Source organism: Lichenostomus cassidix, chromosome 6, assembly GCF_008360975.1.
Source record: "Lichenostomus cassidix isolate B80296 chromosome 6, HeHo_3.0, whole genome shotgun sequence".
Taxonomy (NCBI): domain Eukaryota; kingdom Metazoa; phylum Chordata; class Aves; order Passeriformes; family Meliphagidae; genus Lichenostomus; species Lichenostomus cassidix.
The window spans coordinates 31121897-31140271 of record NC_139487.1 but is presented as its reverse complement, the minus strand read 5'-3'; the positions used below and the strand labels follow the sequence as shown (position 1 = coordinate 31140271).

The following is an 18375-nucleotide window of genomic DNA, read 5'->3' as shown; positions in this document are numbered from 1 at the left end:
CTAGCACGAAGTTTAAGTAGCTATTCAAATAGTTAAAAAGAAGTCGATGTGTTTTATTGCATAGCCTAATTAGAGCTCTTCAGGTTTTAGTTATGTGCACCCTACCTCTAAATAAATGTACGGCTGTTTTTAAAGAGCAGCAAGCGATCCCCGGGGTCACTACCAAACCGGCTGCACGGCGCATCGTGCCCCGGAGCAGGTAAAGGGGGAGAGGCGACGCCTGCAGCGGCTCCCGCAGGTTAACCCAGTCCTTTCCCGGGCAGGATGCGGAGGGGCGGTCCGGCTGCCGCCTCTGACGCGATCCGCAGGCGCCGCGGCGTGGCCCGGCGGGCCGGCCGCTGCTGGGGCCGCCCCGAGCTCCGCCCCTGCGGCGCGGCGGGCACCGCGCTGCCCCGTGCGCAGCCCGCTCGCCGCCTGAGGGAGCCGGCACGGCACGGCACGGCACGGCCCTGCCCTGCCCATGGCTTCCCCGGCGGCGGCGGGGCCCGGCGCCGCGCTGCCCCCGGCCGCGGCGCGCCGAGACTTCTACTGGCTGCGCTCCTTCATCGCCGGAGGTGGGTGCCCCGGGCGGGGGGCGGCGGGCAGTGTCCCTGTCCCCGGTAAAACTGCCGCCGGATCTCGTCACCTGGCGAAGCACGGAGCTCGCTTTTCCTTTTTCCCCTAAGGGAGTGATGCGGTTGACCCAGTGACTCGCACGTGTGTCAGAACCAGCGAGGAGCCCCGGTTAGCTGCCAGTTAAATGTTCCCTAAGCCCAAACCCTCCTTAGGGTACTCGGGGAGGGCGGATTAGCTCTGTCCCCAGACTGTTGGGGCTGTTGTTGAGAAGGTGAAGGTGGTGTGAAGTGACGAGGCAGCCTGGCAAACACGATACCACATCAGTAACCTTGTAGAGAAAAAGACTATTTATTCTATCTTCCTACAGGGTGTTGTCTCAACTGTCTGATTTGCTGGGGTAGGAGAAGGTTGTGTTTATTTAAAATTTGTACATCATGCAGCACTCTCTGTTGGATCTCACTCTCTGAAGGATTGCAAGGGTACACGGCAGACATGTAGCCCACCCCTTCGGGAAGATCAGCAAGGACTGTTTCCCACAAAAGGGAAGGAGGAAACAGGATGGAGAACTCCTGAGTAGTTTTCAGGAAAGTTCCTTCTGCAATGACTCCAGCAGCTGAGACAGACAGTGGCCTGGGTTTTTGTAAACAGGAAAAGTGACTTAAATGTTTTATTCAGGGTTCAAGAGCTTTGTAACATCTAATAGAAGCCGTTTACTTGTCACTGGGGCTTTTTCCAGTTCCTGAGTTAACTGCATTAGAAAAAACCCTTATTTAAGTGCTTACCTAAAGACCTTCTTGCATCCTGTCTCTTTTCTGTTTCCTCTTGGAAAGGTGTTGCAGGATGTTGTGCCAAAACAACTACGGCACCACTGGATCGAGTGAAGATTTTGCTGCAAGCTCATAACCACCATTACAAACATCTAGGTAAGATGGCTGCTGTTTGTCTAATTTTTGGTTTTAAAAGCAATGTGTGTGGTTGGGGTATGTTGATTTATTCAGTCATGAGGCTGATAAAAAAGGTGCTAACCAGACAGAAGGCTGTATCTGTCTGGTTAGGCTCTGTGCCATGTTTTGTTACTGTTTGAAAAGAAAAACAAAGCCCTGTGTAAATTGTGGTATCATTCGATGTGTTATAGATAGAGATGTCAGAATAATCCTCAATAAGGCATGTAAGTGCTGGGCTTGATCTTCCCCTTTACAGAAGCCAGCAGGAGATTGGTAATCACAGCTTCAAAGCTTGAATCATTTCAGTAAAAACTGTACTGCAGTGATTGCCAGTTCCCAGGGGCTGTGGGGATCCCTCCTTTTCATACAGTGGCACGGCTGGTGGGAACTGGAGAGAGCGGCAGCTTTATGCCTGGTGTGAGATGCAGGTGATCTGTGTTCGGCATCTGTGTTGCATCATGGTGAGAGAGCAAACTCACGTGTCCAGAACTGTTCTCTGGGGGCTGTAACAGTGCCCTCTTGTGCAGAGTATTTGGGGCATTTATGTCAAATGTTACTGAACTGTGGTAATAACTTCTGCACCAAAATTTAAGTGTTGAAATTGTTAAGGAAAAAAAATATTTTCAGTTGCCTAATTTTGTGTGTAACTTAACTCGCTTTTAACTTAGACACTAAAGATGTGTTTTAAAAGCTGGAAAAATAAATCATATCATTAAATCATAAAAATCAGTAGATATATATTCACTGTGCCAAAAAGGGAAACACAAGCAATGTGTTCTAGTAACACAGATACACGTATACACTCAACTCTGCAGTCTAAGAATTGAAGGGTGAAATAATTGGTTTGACGGAGATTTTGAATCCTCGTTTTCAGTTTGCTTTGTACTCCAATATAGTTGGCAAGTAAAATCTTATGTTCTTCCTTATTTTGGGAGTCAGATACGATGCTCGTTATTTGACATGTGTCTGACTTGGGTGTGTGTCCATGTTACATGTAGGGGGAGAAAAGGAGAATTATGTGGATGAGGTATACCTGTAAGTGCTGAGACACGATGGGTCAGGTCATTGGAGTCCTCACTCTGTGTTCTCACACCCTTGCACTTGGAGTATGTGCCACATGGATCTTGGAGCAAGTGTTCTAGGAAATAAGAGCAGGACATAATAACTCATCATTTCAGGATAAAGAGAATTCTAGTTTTGGCATAAGTAAGTTCAGAGGCATGTAATAAGCATGATACCTTAAAAATAAATTTACTATAAAACATGTAATAATATATTCATATGCAATGATATATTAACGAGGTGCGCTAATCTATTCATATTCTTAGAACCCTAGAAACTAATAGATGCTTGTTTATTTAAACTTCAAATGAAAGTTTGTCAGCTACTCCTTTTTTGTCCTGCCAGAAAGCAAGATAAATGTGTTTTTCATGTTCAGCTCTTAGATTATTTAGTAGGTGCATATGAATGAAAACTGTTAGACTGTCACAGTTAATTCTTTTATAAAATGAAACTAGAAAGTGAATTTGATAGAAACTGTGCATATCTAATGTTTACAGTAAAACTATAAGTTTTGCCCAAACTTTGTGTGGTCTTGCATTATTTCCCACCTGTAAAAAGAGAGTAGGATTGCTTCTTGTTGCAACAAATCTGGGACAAAGAGTGTGAGATTATTAAATTGTAGTAAGAGTCTTCAGCTTGTTTACTTGATTTCCTCAGTGATGACATTTAATCTGTAATTTAGCATGTAGCAATATCAGATTATTTTGCCATGGTTTTAGACTTTAAAGTATTTATTTATTTTGAATTGACTGAATTGCAAGTCATCCAGTTCCCTCACGTGTGTTGCTGGCATTAGGTGCTGTGAGTGGCTTATTTGCAGTAGGGTTGCTCTGAGTCCAGGCAAGCCCTGGTGCCTGAGTGCAGAGGCTTTCTGACTCTGGGAGGTGAGGAAGCTGATAAAACTTAAAGCCTAAGCCTCTCCCTTATGGGAGTGTTTGGGCAGTGAAAGTGCTTTTTCCATAATTGCGTGAGTAACATGATGCAGCCTTAGCTTTATATGCTTACTTTCTTATTGTCAGGAGTATTTGCTTGCTTTTTTTCCCTTTCCCACAGTGTTAAATACCTCTTTTTGTATTGCTGCAGGAGTATTTTCTACCTTGTGTGCTGTCCCCAAAAAGGAAGGTTACCTTGGGCTGTATAAAGGAAATGGTGCAATGATGATCAGAATCTTTCCGTATGGCGCTATTCAGTTTATGGCATTTGACCAATATAAAAAGGTAGTTAAATTTATTGTTTTCCTTTTTTTCCCTGCCTGCAATGAATAGACTCACTGAGTGATTGAAACTAATACTGAAAGTTTTGTGTCTTATTAATTAGCTGCACATCTTTTCTAAGGTTGCTTAATTTTGTCAGAACCTACCCATTAAAAATGTCAGGGCAACAGGGAAGTTTTTGCAATGTTGCTTAAGGAAGAAGAAATTCACACTGATTTCTAAATGTTTATATGGTTGAATAATACCCTTTCTTCTGAGGAAAACAAAGGGTAATTTAAAGTCTGCTGCTATTTGTATTGCTATGAGGTAGCCCCTTGTGAATAATGCAGGAAAAATGTAATTTTTTATATTTATTATATTTTTATTATATTATTGTTGGAATTTATTATATTTATGTTGGAATTCTTAGTACTTAATGGATAGAATGACTTAAGCTTGAAAGCCTGTCTTAATATGACTGTTATATTTGACCTGACAAATGATTATGTCAGGCTGTAGATAAAAATGACCTTGAAGATAAAAATGCACATTTCAGGGTTCTGCAAGATTTGTGGATTCTTTTCTGTTGTCCTGCATTTACCCTTTCACAATAAATCCTTGCAACATTTCATGGAGGTCAGTTGTTATCATGAACATGTTTTTAAACATAGCTGTTTGTGGTAAAAAATACCATTTTTGCTATTAGTGAGGAGAAATTTCATATTTGAAAGGTCAGATTTAGTACCCAGCCAAGTAAGTGGTACAATATTTGCTGAAGACAATGAGATTGAAGTTGTGGTTCCCTTTCGTAAATTTCAGAACACTAATACAAAGAAGTTATTGTAATGGATTTTGTAGGTTCTTTTGGGGTTTTTTTTGTGCTGTAATCATGAAGGCTGTTGATCTATGCATGTTTAATGCAGTGTGGAATAAAAGACTACATGCTGTGTTTTATAATTGAAATGATACATGAATCTGCAATTTCAAGAATCCAGTTAGCATCATAGCACTTTGTTTTAGCTACTATTTGGCCAGAAACTTTCACAGTGTTTTGCATGTATATATGAAAGGAAAAAGAAGTTTCTTAAAAGATGAAGATACAAAATGGTCTTTATAGCAGAAAGTGAAATAGTCTCAGTAATTTGATAAAAGCCTGGAAACTAATTTCTAACTTCCTTCCAGGCTGTAATTAACTTAGTAAATTCTTGCTCTGAAATGTTGTCCTTTTTCTCTTCTCCTTTTTATTTCTCCTTTTTTTTTCTTTTTCTGTTTTTCTTTTAATCCAGTTAAAATCTTTATGGGAGTGTTTCACATGATGTGCATGTAAGAAAAATTGACTCTTCTTACTTTTCAACTTTGATCAGTGTCCTTTGATCTCTACAAGGATAGTGTTCAGTTTGCCTTGTTTAACACACATTAATGATGACTAAATAAACTAGTTTCTGAAGTGAACAGTACAAATACTTTCAATTCATTGTTTTGCTTTGTCAGTAGAATTTTAGCACTCTCATCTTTCTAATAAGAAACTGGAAACAGCAGCAGTGTTAAAAAATTCTTCTAACAATAATTAAATGCTCTGGATTGAGTTTGTAGCATTGTAAACTTCTTGGAAACTGCTGCAGAGTTTACACTAATGTGCTAATAAACTTTGTGCTGTGTTTCTCTGTATTTGGTGATATCTGACTGCTGTAAATGTTCCATATTGTGTAGGTAATAACGAAACAGCTTGGGATTTCTGGGCATGTGCATCGATTAATGGCTGGATCCATGGCAGGTATGGTTTTGTACTTGGATTTCAGACATACCTTTTGCTGAAAAGTTAATATTTGTTTAGAGGAGGATTTGATGTGTTGTTGGGTGGAACTCCTGCAAATTTGTATTAAGCAAATACACTAGTAAATGGTTAATTTAAGATTGTTGCTTAGTTGAAACCTGTTGGTCTAAGAGTATTCTTTAAAATATGTTGGTGCAAGCAGTGAATTCTGAGCTATGTTGTAAAGCACAGGTTTTTATAGTATTTTATCATGGCATTTAAAAGGTTAAAAAACCAGTGTCATCAATATGAAGCCTAGGGCTGCAGGTTCTGGTAGAATTGGCTCATCAGCCCCTCTGCCATTGCTTCTAGGTTGAATGTAAGCCCACAGAAACAGAGGACTGCAGCTTCTTAAATGAGTAGTTTCTTTGGATTTGCCACAAATGTCTGTACTTTTCCATGTCCAGTGCAGTGTTGTCATGATGCTCTTTAGATCATATGTGTGAATGTTAAAACCTCTCATTTATCAATTAATGCAATAGCAACTATAAAAGTAATCTGTAAAGTGCCAGTGTATAGTATGTGTTTTGCTCTTACTAGTCATTCAGTCAAAAGTAGCTAAGAAAAAACGGGAAGGTAAGTAATAGCGGACTGAGTTTTAATTGAAGTGATTCTTCATGCACTTTTACTTTGTAAAATAGGCTTAGTACTGTCTAGTGACAGTCCTCAAATAGTTATGGGTGTTCATATGTAGCTTCCTTTGGAATAAAAATGCTGCCATTTTTAATAATACCCTTTAGATAAACTAGGAAGACCTCATTAAAGTATTTTTGCTTTGTGTGATGTCAGAGGAAAAAGACAGGCAATGAAATGAAACAATGAGATGATTTCTAAAAACTAACTAAACCTCTTTGGTAAGATATATTCCAGAACTTGCCTGGCTTGCTATATGAAAGAAGTAAAAAAAACCCATAGATGTCTTTTTTTCTTTCCTTTTTCTCCTCTCCCCTGGCTTTAACTGTGTTAAAGAACAGTTTGCAATTCACTTTCTCCCCTCAAAAGTTTATTATTATTATTATTAGCTTTTCCAGGAGCTTTGTCAGAGACTGGGAACCTGACTTGGGAGGCGCTGTGAAAACACTGAATAATCAGCTTAACTCTGTCAGTCTTGGATGTGCTGGAATTCTTTGCGTAAATAAATAAATAGCATCTGGCACTGTTGTAAGCACCTTAGTGGTTAAATCTGGCTTGTGTGGTTAGAGTAACACAAATTAATTAACATACAGTGCTATCTTGCAACCACAATCAGATGAAGTGCTTTATGTGGTGTGTTTAAGTACAATATACCCAATAGTTTCATTTTTAGAACGCCAAAACTGAGGAACTGAGCTTGAGCTTGACTTGACAGCAGTCAAGTGTATATATAGTGTCACATGTGAGTGTCTTACTATTTGTTTACTGGGTGGCATTAACTGCTTCTTGGGATATTCTTTAGATAATAAGAGTAGAATGGTTTATCTTAAGTGTATCAAGAAGATTTAGGGGAGGAAGGAGGCACTAAGAAGAGCATAGAGTTTGAAATCTGGTACAGAAGTTTTCTCGGTTTGCAAACAAAAAGGACAAGACTTAAAAACAGTTGATAATATTTCTTGCTTTCCCTCCTGTGCTGGCTCCAGTAAAGGATATTTTTCTGTTTCTTCCACTCTTAAAACACTAAAGGAGATGATGTGCTGCACACACCCCAGTGTTGGTGCAGAGGGGTCTTCACAGTTTCATGGGACACAGTATTAAGCAGTTGAGAATAAATAACCCGTATTTCTTTTACCTTTTTGTCCCCTCTGCACCATCTAGCCAGGCAGCTGTCTGCTTTCACTTCTTTGTACCGACTGTGCTTCAGTCTTGATTATGTCAGTATTTCCGACATAACTAGGGGTCAACAAACCTGAATCAGCTTGAAAGTGGTGGGAAACATTTAAGTATCTTCTCTAAGTGATAAACAGGATCAAAAGCATATCCACAGGGAAAAACAAGGCAGTGAGGATGGGGGTAGTGGAGGGAGAGAAAAGAAAAGCCTATTGTAATGCATATATTTAAGGAGACCAAGTTAAAATTACTGTGGAAACTCTAACTCTGAATTTCCTGAGTCTTGTGTGATTCAAATTTCAGCTTTAACACCTCATTAACAGAAAAGTAGTGTATAAATGTATTTTCTTTTAAGGAAAGACAGATCTGGGCAGAAGAGAAATCATAGAGGTTAGTGGGATTTAGGAAACAATATTGTCAAATAACAAAAAAAAAATTAACAAGTAACATTAAATAAGACATCACAGGATGATTTTACAAATTAATTTTTTTTAGTTTTCTAATAGAAAGATTCAAATTAAAACAAATGTGTATTTCCTCTCCTGCACTTGATTAACTTCAAAATAACAAAGCCAAAAAAGACTAGATGTTATCTAGAACAAACTCAAGTTCTGTTAAACTAATACAGGAAATATGTTTTTGTTTTTAGGTTTTCACTTGTAGTAAAAGTGATTGAAAATAGCAGTGATCTAGTACTATTTAGGAGGATATTGGCTGTCACCATTTAAAATAGTATGTAATTAACAGTTATGTACTTCAGTCAACATTTCAAAAGAATGTGTGGTCTAGTTGTTTGAATGCATTGTGGAGGGAAGCAGAATTACATATTGGATATATGTAATTACACAGACATATTAGGACTGGTAAATTAGCCATTCTTTAACCTGTCTGATTAGTATTTTTTTGTCATCAGCAATTTCTCTGTATGTAGTTTCTGAAGCTTTGTTTTGTTCAGAAGTTGCTACTTGGGTAAATCTTTATATTAGCTAAGGAGCAAATCTTCTTGCAGTTCAAGGCTTTGACTTGTGCTTATGACTTTTTGAGCTGTATTCCTATGAATTTCCCGGCAGTGCTTAATTTGATCTCTGGAGCTACTGATAAAAGTACAGAGAGCATGATGCAGAGATCATAAAAACTTGCATACCAGCTGTGTTTGCAATGCCTGGTCTTTGTAAATGTATTTCACTTGTGATTTTTCTTGCTCCAGATAGTTTTTTGTTTTCATTTCTAAAGAAAGAAATTTACTAAGAATGGAGGAATAGTAGTGAAATTGATAAATCCCTGTAGAGCTAATCTCATTGTTAACTCCCAAAGCCTGGGAAGCAAATCAAGGACAGACTAATGTTCTTCACTGTCACTAAGTCTTGTCCCCAAGAGCGGTCAAAGGTGCCTGAGGACAATATAGGAAGTGGTTTTTCTCTGGCTTCTGAGTCAGCACTGACGGTGAAAAGGTCTGCTGGTTTTGAGGAAGGGCTTCTTTGAAGTAGGGAGGAGCTACATTCCCCTATTATGATTGTTTCAGATCAGACAGTGGGAATTGCTGTATGTACCTCTTAACTGTTGATACACTTCCAATTCTGTGCTGTTTAACCAGCTACAGGAGAGATTTTTGGCTTATGTATCATTAATGGGGATGGACTTAGCTTTTTCAAGACAGGTACTGAGTCTTAAGATGCTGTGGTCTGACTTCTCATAACATATTTAGGGAACAGAGGTGAGATTAGTAATTTTGTAGACTCACCACAATGACTTTGTGTCCCCCAGCTGGCTGCCATTCCTCTCAGAAAGGATGGTGTCTCTCCTGAGCCCCAAAGGGAATCTTGATCCCTTGTGTGTACATTTTCCTTATATGAACAGTAAAGCAGTAACATGCCTCTCCCAGTTGCTACAAGACAGCATATATTGTGGCTGATGTCCCAAATCACTTCTTTGCCCCAGAATTCATGGCTAGAGGATTTTAAGAAAAAGTTAAAACAAAACAAAAACAATAAAAAAACCTACCAAAACCACAAAAAACCCACCAAGCCAAAAAAACAGCAACAAAAACAAACAAAAATCCCAAAAAACAAACAAACAAACAAAAAAAAAACCAAAAAAACCACCTCAAAAATGTTCTATTTGAATCCTTGCTACAATACAGTTTCTTTCAGTTTCATCTGTTTGGATTTTTAAAAATTGTACTATTTTCAGACTGTGTTCACTAAAAAGTGCATTCACCAAGCTCTTGGTTGATCTGTTAGCTAGTTTTTGTTCAGAGGAGGTTCCTGGATAGATAGCAAGGCATGATTGGAAAGAGAAGTGGGGCTAAAGTCTGTTTTCTGAAGTGGGATGATTTTCCTGTGCACTCTTAAGGTCTGTAAGTGCTTGTCTCCCCCTCTTTTTAATTTTTTTAAACTGCATGAATTAATCTGTTTTATGATATTTCTGGACATCTCAGGAAATCCATTAGGAAAAGGCTGTAGACTGAGGGATTGCATTTCATGTAGTTCAGTGGAAACAGTCTTGACATTGCTTTAGCAGCTTCCAGCTTTTGAATCCTTTGGGTGAGACAACATCAGAAATAAACTGCAGATGTCTGCTTTTTGTTCAGAGGACTTGTCCAAAATCTTCAAAAGAGGTATTTTTGTTTTCTAAGATGAATTACTGGTGGGATAGTCCAGAAACCCAGAGACTTGGCTCTCAACTGACAGTTGACCAGTGTCAGATTTTTGGATTGCTCACTTGGGGTGGTTTTTTTTTTTTTTCCTCACCATCCAATCCAGATATCTTCTTTTAGATCATTGAAGTTAGGAGAGTGGTGGGTTTTTTGGTTAGTTTTTGTTTTCTTGTAGCTCCAGACATAAAAGTTATGAAGAGTTTGTTTGCAGGAGTTACATTGTGTTTCTTGTTGGTTTGGGTTTGGTTTTTTTCTTCCCCCTGTTATGGATTTCTCTTAGGCTTGTGGAAAGGAGGGCAGAGGATACACGTACAGAAAGACATATCATTAAGAGGCTATTAAAACTTAAGAGGAAGTGACAATTTCCTGCTGGAATAAAAAGTGTGCTTATCTTCTGTAGGACCAATTTTTAAAAGTTACATTTAGCTGAATCAGAGCAGTTGCTAGAAAACAGTGCCAATTACAAAGGTTTTTACTTTCTTTTTCTCCTTTTCCTTTTTTCTTTGTTTTGTTTTGTTTTGGTTTGGTTTTGTTTGGGATTTGTTTTTTTTTTTTTTATGGGGTTTTTTGGTGACTGTGGTATACCATCAGAAAATGACTGCTGTTGTTAGGCAACAGCTTTAACTATTCCCTCTAAAGAATTTGTCAGCTTATTGAGTGGTTTACCTCAAAACCTAGCAGTTGGAAAGCCTGTGTTATTCAGGTAACTGATAGAAAAGTTGTTTTCTGTACTGGAGTTGTTTCCAAAATTACAAGTTGGTCAACGTTTAAGCAGTTTTGAAGTAGCTCATAACTGGCTGAGTCCTAAGATTTGATTTTGGTTTCCTTTGTTTTTCACTTTAAGTCCAGGAATAGCTTTTCTGCTCAGTTTTAAAGTAGAAGTGCTGGTGTAACATGAACTTTTAAAATGCAGTAAGGCAGCACAGTTAAGTACTCCTCATCAGTATGAACCTGATGAGGAGTAGCTCTATTTTTAATGTAACCAGAGTATATTTAGTGTGTCATTAGAATATATTTAGTATTTTCAGATGCAGTAGATACATGTATCTATACCCAGTAATCACACCAAATTCTGACAGAACCTTTTTGAAATAAAACATGTCAATTTGGTGGTTTGATTTTTTTTTTTTTTTTTTAAATATGGTAGGATTTGGTTTCATGGTTGCAATCCTGTAAAGCTGATGTACTTGATTAGCCTGATTCTTAGGAGGTATGAATTTAAATAAGATTGCTCAGGTGAATGCAGTCAGGCCCATAAATCTTGGATAATCTAGGCTTAGGTGTGCTGCTTCAGTGAACACTAAGTACAAACATAAATCCTTTGTGTGTTGCTGGAGTTAGTGTTTCTGTTTACTGATTGCAAGTGACTTCAAGTCTTTCTTTAACAAAATAGTTTGTATATGCTATTGTATTCACTGCCAGAAAAGGAAATTCAACTTTTCAAAATAATCCTAGAATCAGATAAGGTGTAGGTGAGTTTTGTTTGCTTGTTTTGTTTTTGTTTTTAATAAAGGTATTACAGCAGTGATTTGTACTTACCCTCTTGATATGGTTAGAGTTCGTCTGGCGTTCCAAGTAAAAGGGGAACACAAGTACATGGGAATTATCCATGCATTCAAGATGATTTACACAAAGGTATTTTTTCTTTTAATCTTCAGTTCTGTCAAAGCAAAATGTGCTCTTTAAATAATGTTGCACTGCATTGAAAGTAATGGCTTAGTGCAAAATAAGATGACTTCATTGCGTGCACTTTGAATTTTTTAATGTAAAAAGTTATTTGGATGCTGCTTTTGACTTAGGCTGCTAAGTTGTAACTAAGACTCATGTAAGTGGGAGGTCAGAAACAGCAGAGCTGTTGCTTTTCAAGAAAAGTAGTAAGGTTACCAAAAAGATTTGGGGAGGAGGGCTATGTATAATGCATAAATGTCTCCAGTTATGATGTTGGATGTAGGTTTTCCTCCTTCATTTTAGCTTATTTATCTCATATGCAGCCAGGCAGTTGTCCCTTTGACTCTTCAGGCACAAGAACCAGAATATAACTTTAGCTCCTTGGTGATAGATGGTTCTAGTCAGATTGCTGTCATGGAGTCTGTATGAACAGTCATGTAACTTAAGACACTTGTATTTCTTGCCACAAATGCTGCTGTATTTTTCTTTCAAAGGAAGGTGGTTTTAGTGGGTTCTACAGAGGGCTGATGCCAACTGTGGTGGGAATGGCACCATATGCAGGTAAGTTAAACACAGAACATGGCAGTCCTTCAGCAGTTATGTGCACTACTAAATTTGTTTAATATATTTGCATTCTTAGTTAATTAGCTTCTGTTCAAATAATCTTCAATTATGCTCCTTAAAAAGTGTCTTCAATAGTCAAACCCTAGCTTTTCCAAAATTTGGGGTTGAGAGAGAACGGTAAATTAGTGTTTGTCTTGTGCTTCGCAGTTTTCCCCCAAGAAAGCATGGAGGCTGTTTTTCTCAAACAGGGAGATCCATGGGAGCAGTGCTCTGTCAGTGGAGCCTCAGAGGCTCCGTTTTGGCTCCATCTCCTGGTGGCTTTTCTGTAAGTTCTCACTCATGTACAGCTCGATGTGCAGCAGAGGAACAGAACAGCCCAGCTAAACTACACTCACTTTTAAAAGCTGAGAGATGTCCTTCAGTTAGAAAGTAGTATTACTTAGAATTATTTTTGATAGCAATCCAGTAACTTAAAACCTGCAGTGTAGCTTATTTAAAGCATTCTTGTAGTGTTGTGTATAAACACAAATTCGTTTGGGTAGAAGTTACTGTAAAAGTTCAAAATATTGTTAATCTATTTCTTTCTGTTTAAGACAAAGCTTCTAAAAGAACTGCAAAATAGTTTCATTTTGTAAATGCAGCTTTTTGTTGATGATGATGACACATCAACAAATAGTTTGCTTTTTTTATGAAAGTACATAAAATTAAATTTCCTTTTAGGTTTTTCATTTTTCACCTTTGGTACCTTAAAGAGCATTGGACTTGCTCAAGCACCTAACTTGCTTGGACGGCCTTCACTAGATAACCCCGATGTCTTAGTTTTGAAAACACATGTAAATCTGCTGTGTGGTGGCATCGCCGGAGCAATAGCTCAGACAATATCGTAAGTTTGGGGAGTGGGTTGGTTTTCCTCTCTATAGCTGTTCATTCTAAAGAAACTTTTATCTGATACAATTTTATCTAAGTCTAGTTATTAGTAAGGTTTTAAAATTATTTAATCAAATACTGAAATTCTGGTGTTTCCTATTTTTCAGTTTACTAAATATTTATATATCTTCAGGGTCTTTTAAGAGATGTGCAATGAGTCAATTAAACAAATTCAGGCAAATTTCCTAAAAACGACTGGAATTTTCATTGGTAATAATCTTGTTTCTTAGCTTGTTTGGTAAGCTAAGAAATTTTGACCCTGAACATAATTTGCAGAATTTTATTATTCCAATTTACTTTCAAATCCATGTAACCTGTGAAGCCACAGGATTTAAAAAAAACCAAAAGACTCAAAACAAAACAAGTCTTAGATATTGTATTTGGTTTTTTTTCAATTACTTTGCTTGCTTTTTCCTTTCTTGTGCTGTCCTTGTTCTATTTTATTTTGTCCATAAAATAATTTAATGTACTTATATGGCATGGATTTTTCACTAAGTCACTGCATTGCAAATGTAATTGCCTGTTCATCTTATTTTCAATGCAGGTATCTTCTCCTTTCAGCATTTAAAGACTGTTTTATACTCTCATCTGATCTTCATATGTCTTCCTTACTAGTGCCAAATGGAATTTATTAAGAGCTCTGGTTTGCTGGTTTTGGTTGTGTAAGGGAAGTCTCCCTTTTTGGAGAACTTTCAGCTGTGTTGAGAATCTAAGCTGGATTCCTGACTCACTGAAAAGGGAGCTCGGAGGTTGCACGTGGACTTCTTTGTTTTCTTGTTTAAACAATATTCAAACAGTCATCACACATCTGGTTGAATTGCTGTTTAAATATCTTCTCTGTAGATATCCCCTTGATGTAACTCGTAGGCGAATGCAGTTAGGAGCAGTTCTCCCAGACTCTGAAAAGTGCCTGTAAGTATTTCCTTTTTGTCTGTAGTAACTGAGTTCTTGGATGTCTGAGCAAAGTTCTGTTGTTAATTTTAAATTTTAAAAATAAGGAAACAACAACCCTCCCCACCCTGAACTACTATGTTGTTGGTTTCTTCATGCATTAGTGAGAAAGTTTCCACACAGACAAAAGATGCCATTATCAATCTGGGATTAAAAAAATACCTGAGATCCCCATGGCACCCTCATTGGGAATCCTGTATGTATTAGTAACGTGTTTTCTTTGTATCTTAATGCAAGTTGTGCTACCTTTAGTATCAGCAAGATCTCTAAGAGAGAGACTTTGCTTCTACTGAAAAGAAATAGCTCCAAAGTGTATTTTAATGGTGCAGAATCTTTTCCATAAGATGATTTTGCATAATACAATTTTATTTGAGCTTTTTTGCACTTACAGTAATTTCCTGCGTCCCACATACTCTTTAGGTTCCCCCAGCAGAAGTGGAAGCACCATAATAACTTAAGAAATCATAACGGCATTAAATCAGCCCTCATCTTTAAAAGCTTTCAGAGTTTCACATTGTCTCAATCAAATTCAGTTCTGGGACAGTTTTCCCTTGGTTAGTTTCAGTGTTGTGGAATTGTGTATGTCTGAATCCAGTGCAATTCAGTGTGAATCTCCTGCGTGGAAAGTTGGATCTTACCAAGAGTAGCCTGAGTGACCTTCCACAAACAGCCTTGATGTTGCTTAACTGTGAAGGTTCTGTTCTGTTTTCTTTAGCAGCTTTTTTTTTTTTTTTGATTGGTTATTTTCCATTCCTGATAATTTAAAAATGAAAATATGTTCATTGTTCTTGGGGTTTTACTTTCTGCATTTGTGAGGACTACTTTTTCAGACATGAGGCTTCGCAATTTAACAGTTTTATTGTGACCATGTAGAGAGCTGAGCCTTGAAGGAGAGACACATGTATATCTTTAGAGGATGAGAGGATAAAGCAAGCAGGAAGTCTTGAAGCTTTGGAACATATGGAAGATGTTCTCCAAGAGCACTGTCTTCAATAGCTTGGAAGTACTGAGCACCTTAAGTGTTTTCCATTTAACGTCTGTTTACTCAGTTTCAAGAAAAGTATGTGGGGAAAGTTCTCTTTGCATATACAGTGCAATTTCTGCTTTTAATGCGGTCAAATATTATATACTTAAATTAATGTTATTTGTAAAAGGAATTGATGCTTCTCAGCTCCTTTCTGCCAGTTAGGCAAGAGAATTTGTGGAGCCATTCTGGTGTAAAATATCTTAATATGTCTTGTAGGGCAGATGTTTTTAGACTGACATTTGTTTAGCTGGGACTGCACTGTCCTATTTCCCATTCCCAGCCCTTGTGCCTAAATTTCTTGCAGAAGCTCAGGTTGTCTTTTTAGTCCTATATTGCTTTGCTGTGTGGAATACCATGGCTTTTTCTCCATAGATCTCTTAAAATCAAAATAAAAATAGCGTCTTGTATTTATAGAAAATGATTTTGATATTGAATATGTGTATCCACTAATGATTCGAGTTCTTATTTTTCCAGTACAATGGTGCAGACACTGAAATATGTGTATCAACAACATGGAATACGAAGAGGACTATACCGTGGTTTATCCTTAAATTACATTCGTTGTATTCCTTCCCAGGCTGTGGCTTTTACCACCTATGAACTTATGAAACAATTCTTGCACCTCAATTGAGTCTTTCCTTCAGAAGACTTCTCTGTAAAAACTCCACTATCAATCTTCAAATGACATTTATGAGTAAATTACTTGAAGTTTAAAAAAAGCTTTCTGTTACTGTGGACCTGCTGTTGTCTGACATCTCTCTTTGCCAAAATGTGGTTAATTTCCTGGAGTAAAACCAGGTGACACATCAAAATAAATATTAGCTAGCTATAAACACTTTTTTTGTACATCTTCTAGGCTTCATTAAACGAATTTTAAGAATGACACAGTTTTGGAGATGATACCCATGTTTTATATGGGTTCCAAGCTGTCAGTTATTTAGCTTTATCACCATTCCAGGGGTTACATGCTGCTGATTATGCTGCTTTTTAAGCTAGAAATTAGGCACCGGTTGTTCTTTAAAAATGAAATGGAATGGACTAATTAGAACATAATGCAATGATATTGGTGTTCAGATCCTTGCCAGGTCTGTAGAAGCTGAAGTCGACAGACCACAGTTTAAGCAGCCTTTTATTCTTTTTCTGTACAAGTTTTCTGTATGCAAGAACAATGCATATGTCCTTGAGATTAGCGCACAGGAAAGTCTCTTCAGCCATTTCAGTAAAAAACAGCAAGATGTATTTAGCAGTATTAGAAATCTTCCAGTTTCTTGGCATACATTATATTCAAAGAAATGCTGTACTACACAAATACAAGGTGGGGGGAATTTTACAGGGTTGAGTGCTAGAAAATATGTCCTTGTGGCAGGTAATAAGGACCTAATCTTACAAGGCTTTTCTGAGGAGCTGAATGTTCTTGATTTGGTTTATTCAAGGCTGAGTATGTTATGTACTTTCCAGTACTAGCTGGTGTAAACAGGTTTTTCCCTTAAACCATGGTGACAAAGAAGACTGCATGCTGCTGCATTTACTTGCTTAGGCATATCTCATGCAGAAAAGAAAATTAAGATTGTAATGGAGAGTGTAGGTGTGTGTATGTACTGTTGCTAAAGTGTGGTATGCAATAGACTATTGCATGTTTTCCTTCTACAATTTCTTTTCTGGAAGGAATTATTTTATACATGATTTGCATTGGTACTCTTGTTTTACTCACTCGATTCAGGAAACTGTAAAGCATTTACTTCATGTAAGTTATTTATTTGTTGTAAATATTTTAGCAGTGTCTTCTAAGAATTGGCAGTGGTTATATTAAGTGGCGGATGGTCAGACTGATTTGCTTAATTTCGACAAATTTCACAAAATGGATTTTTGAATTACATATTCAATAACAACTTCCATGGCTCAATTTTTTCCCCCTCACTTTCTTAAAAATATGTATTTCTTTGAAATTTACAATGTAGCTATGGACAGGGAATGAGATGTATCTGGATATATTTTATTAAAATTTTTGAATTGTCTTTGTGTGATTTGTGTATGTTGTAGCCAGAAGAAATACATGTTTCTGGAATTATCTGTATGTTTCCCCTAATAGGTAAATATGCACAACATTTTCATTCTTAATTAAGAGACAACAATGTATTTTTTCATCTGATCTTTGGTTTCACATGAAGGGAAGCTAACCAGTATCACAATGAATTTTTACATTTTAAAATTTTTGCAATAGGGATAAATCTACTGTATTAGGAAAACAAAAGTGCCTTTCTTTTCTCTGTATTGTTTTACTGTGTGAGCAAATAAGCATCTTCTCAGATGCCAGTTCTTTTTTATGTGAATACTGTTAAGGACAATTAAATTTGGAGTTTTACAACTTAATTCTGCTAAAAGGGATGTATTTGAGGAGTGTCATGATAAGTTAAGCAGTAGTTATGCAGAATAACGCAGAACCCAGCCTGTTCATGATTGAGAGAAAAAGAACATAAAAAGTGTCTCCAGAATACTTGAGTCTGCTATTGAATGTGAAAAACATACCTTCTTGATGGAGTTGTGCTGTATTTTCAGAATTAGTTTTTCAAAATAAAATTTAACTGTGCATGAATAGTTTTAAATTTGAAAGTGTTTTAATATTAATTCCTAATCAATCAATATTAAACTTGAAGAATGCTGATGTTACCTTAATTTTCTTCTGACATCAGTGGTTGTGAAAAAATTTTAACAATTTTAAGAGACGTAGTCTGAACATTTATGTCCAACTTGTGGCACTAAGACTCTCCCTCGAGGTTCCCTGGACTGGTTGAATTTTGGATAACTTCGAAAGATACTTGAAGCAAATTTTGTACCTCTTACACATATTCTGTTAAGGTGTTTGTGTGGTGTATGGGAGATGCATAGGCAACATGAGACTACAGATCACAGGTTTAGCAAGTGTACAGAGCATTTATGTAATCTCTTATTACACTAAATTATGACTACATTTAATAGTATCAACGTGGAACTATTAAATGATAATTAGGCTTATTTTAGAGGATAATGTTGCAATGGAAAACAACCTTAATGTAGTTTACTGCATATGTTTCAGGACTATCCCAAACACAATGAAAGTGGCTAACTTTTAAGAATGTTCTCACCTTTTGAAATTCATCAATGTGAACTTGATCCTTCGGATGTTTAACTATGGGCTAAATCTGTGCTCTTTGCGGCAGAGTGAAACCTGTGTG

At 37.3% G+C, this 18375-nt stretch overlaps 1 protein-coding gene across 3 annotated transcripts; it reads left to right on the top strand.

Moving 5' to 3' along the window:
• Positions 1 to 371: 371 nt before the first annotated feature.
• Positions 372 to 17178, top strand: SLC25A16 (solute carrier family 25 member 16). 3 transcript variants are annotated; one of them, XR_014853028.1, is made up of 10 exons: positions 372 to 554; positions 1386 to 1478; positions 3645 to 3778; positions 5465 to 5528; positions 11540 to 11661; positions 12189 to 12255; positions 12979 to 13141; positions 14029 to 14097; positions 15010 to 15139; positions 15638 to 15772. XR_014853028.1 is itself a non-coding variant. In XM_085064311.1 (9 exons), the coding sequence occupies exons 1-9, from the start codon at positions 461 to 463 to the stop codon at positions 15792 to 15794; spliced, it is 963 nt and encodes a 320-aa protein (XP_084920437.1). In that variant the 5' UTR covers positions 374 to 460; the 3' UTR covers positions 15795 to 17178. The 3 variants fall into 3 exon arrangements, 1 of the variants encoding a protein (XP_084920437.1); XR_014853027.1 differs by having other exon boundaries at positions 15010 to 15196; XM_085064311.1 differs by lacking the exon at positions 15010 to 15139 and having other exon boundaries at positions 374 to 554; positions 15638 to 17178.
• Positions 17179 to 18375: the final 1197 nt, after the last annotated feature.

Excerpts from the sequence above, each read along its gene's own strand:
- SLC25A16 (XM_085064311.1), top strand. The coding sequence starts at position 461 with ATGGCTTCCCCGGCGGCGGCGGGGCCCGGCGCCGCGCTGCCCCCGGCC. Across the intron at positions 5,529-11,539 it reads AATGGCTGGATCCATGGCAG|GTATTACAGCAGTGATTTGT; the intron begins GTATGGTTTTGT and ends TTTTTAATAAAG. Across the intron at positions 11,662-12,188 it reads TCAAGATGATTTACACAAAG|GAAGGTGGTTTTAGTGGGTT; the intron begins GTATTTTTTCTT and ends TTTCTTTCAAAG.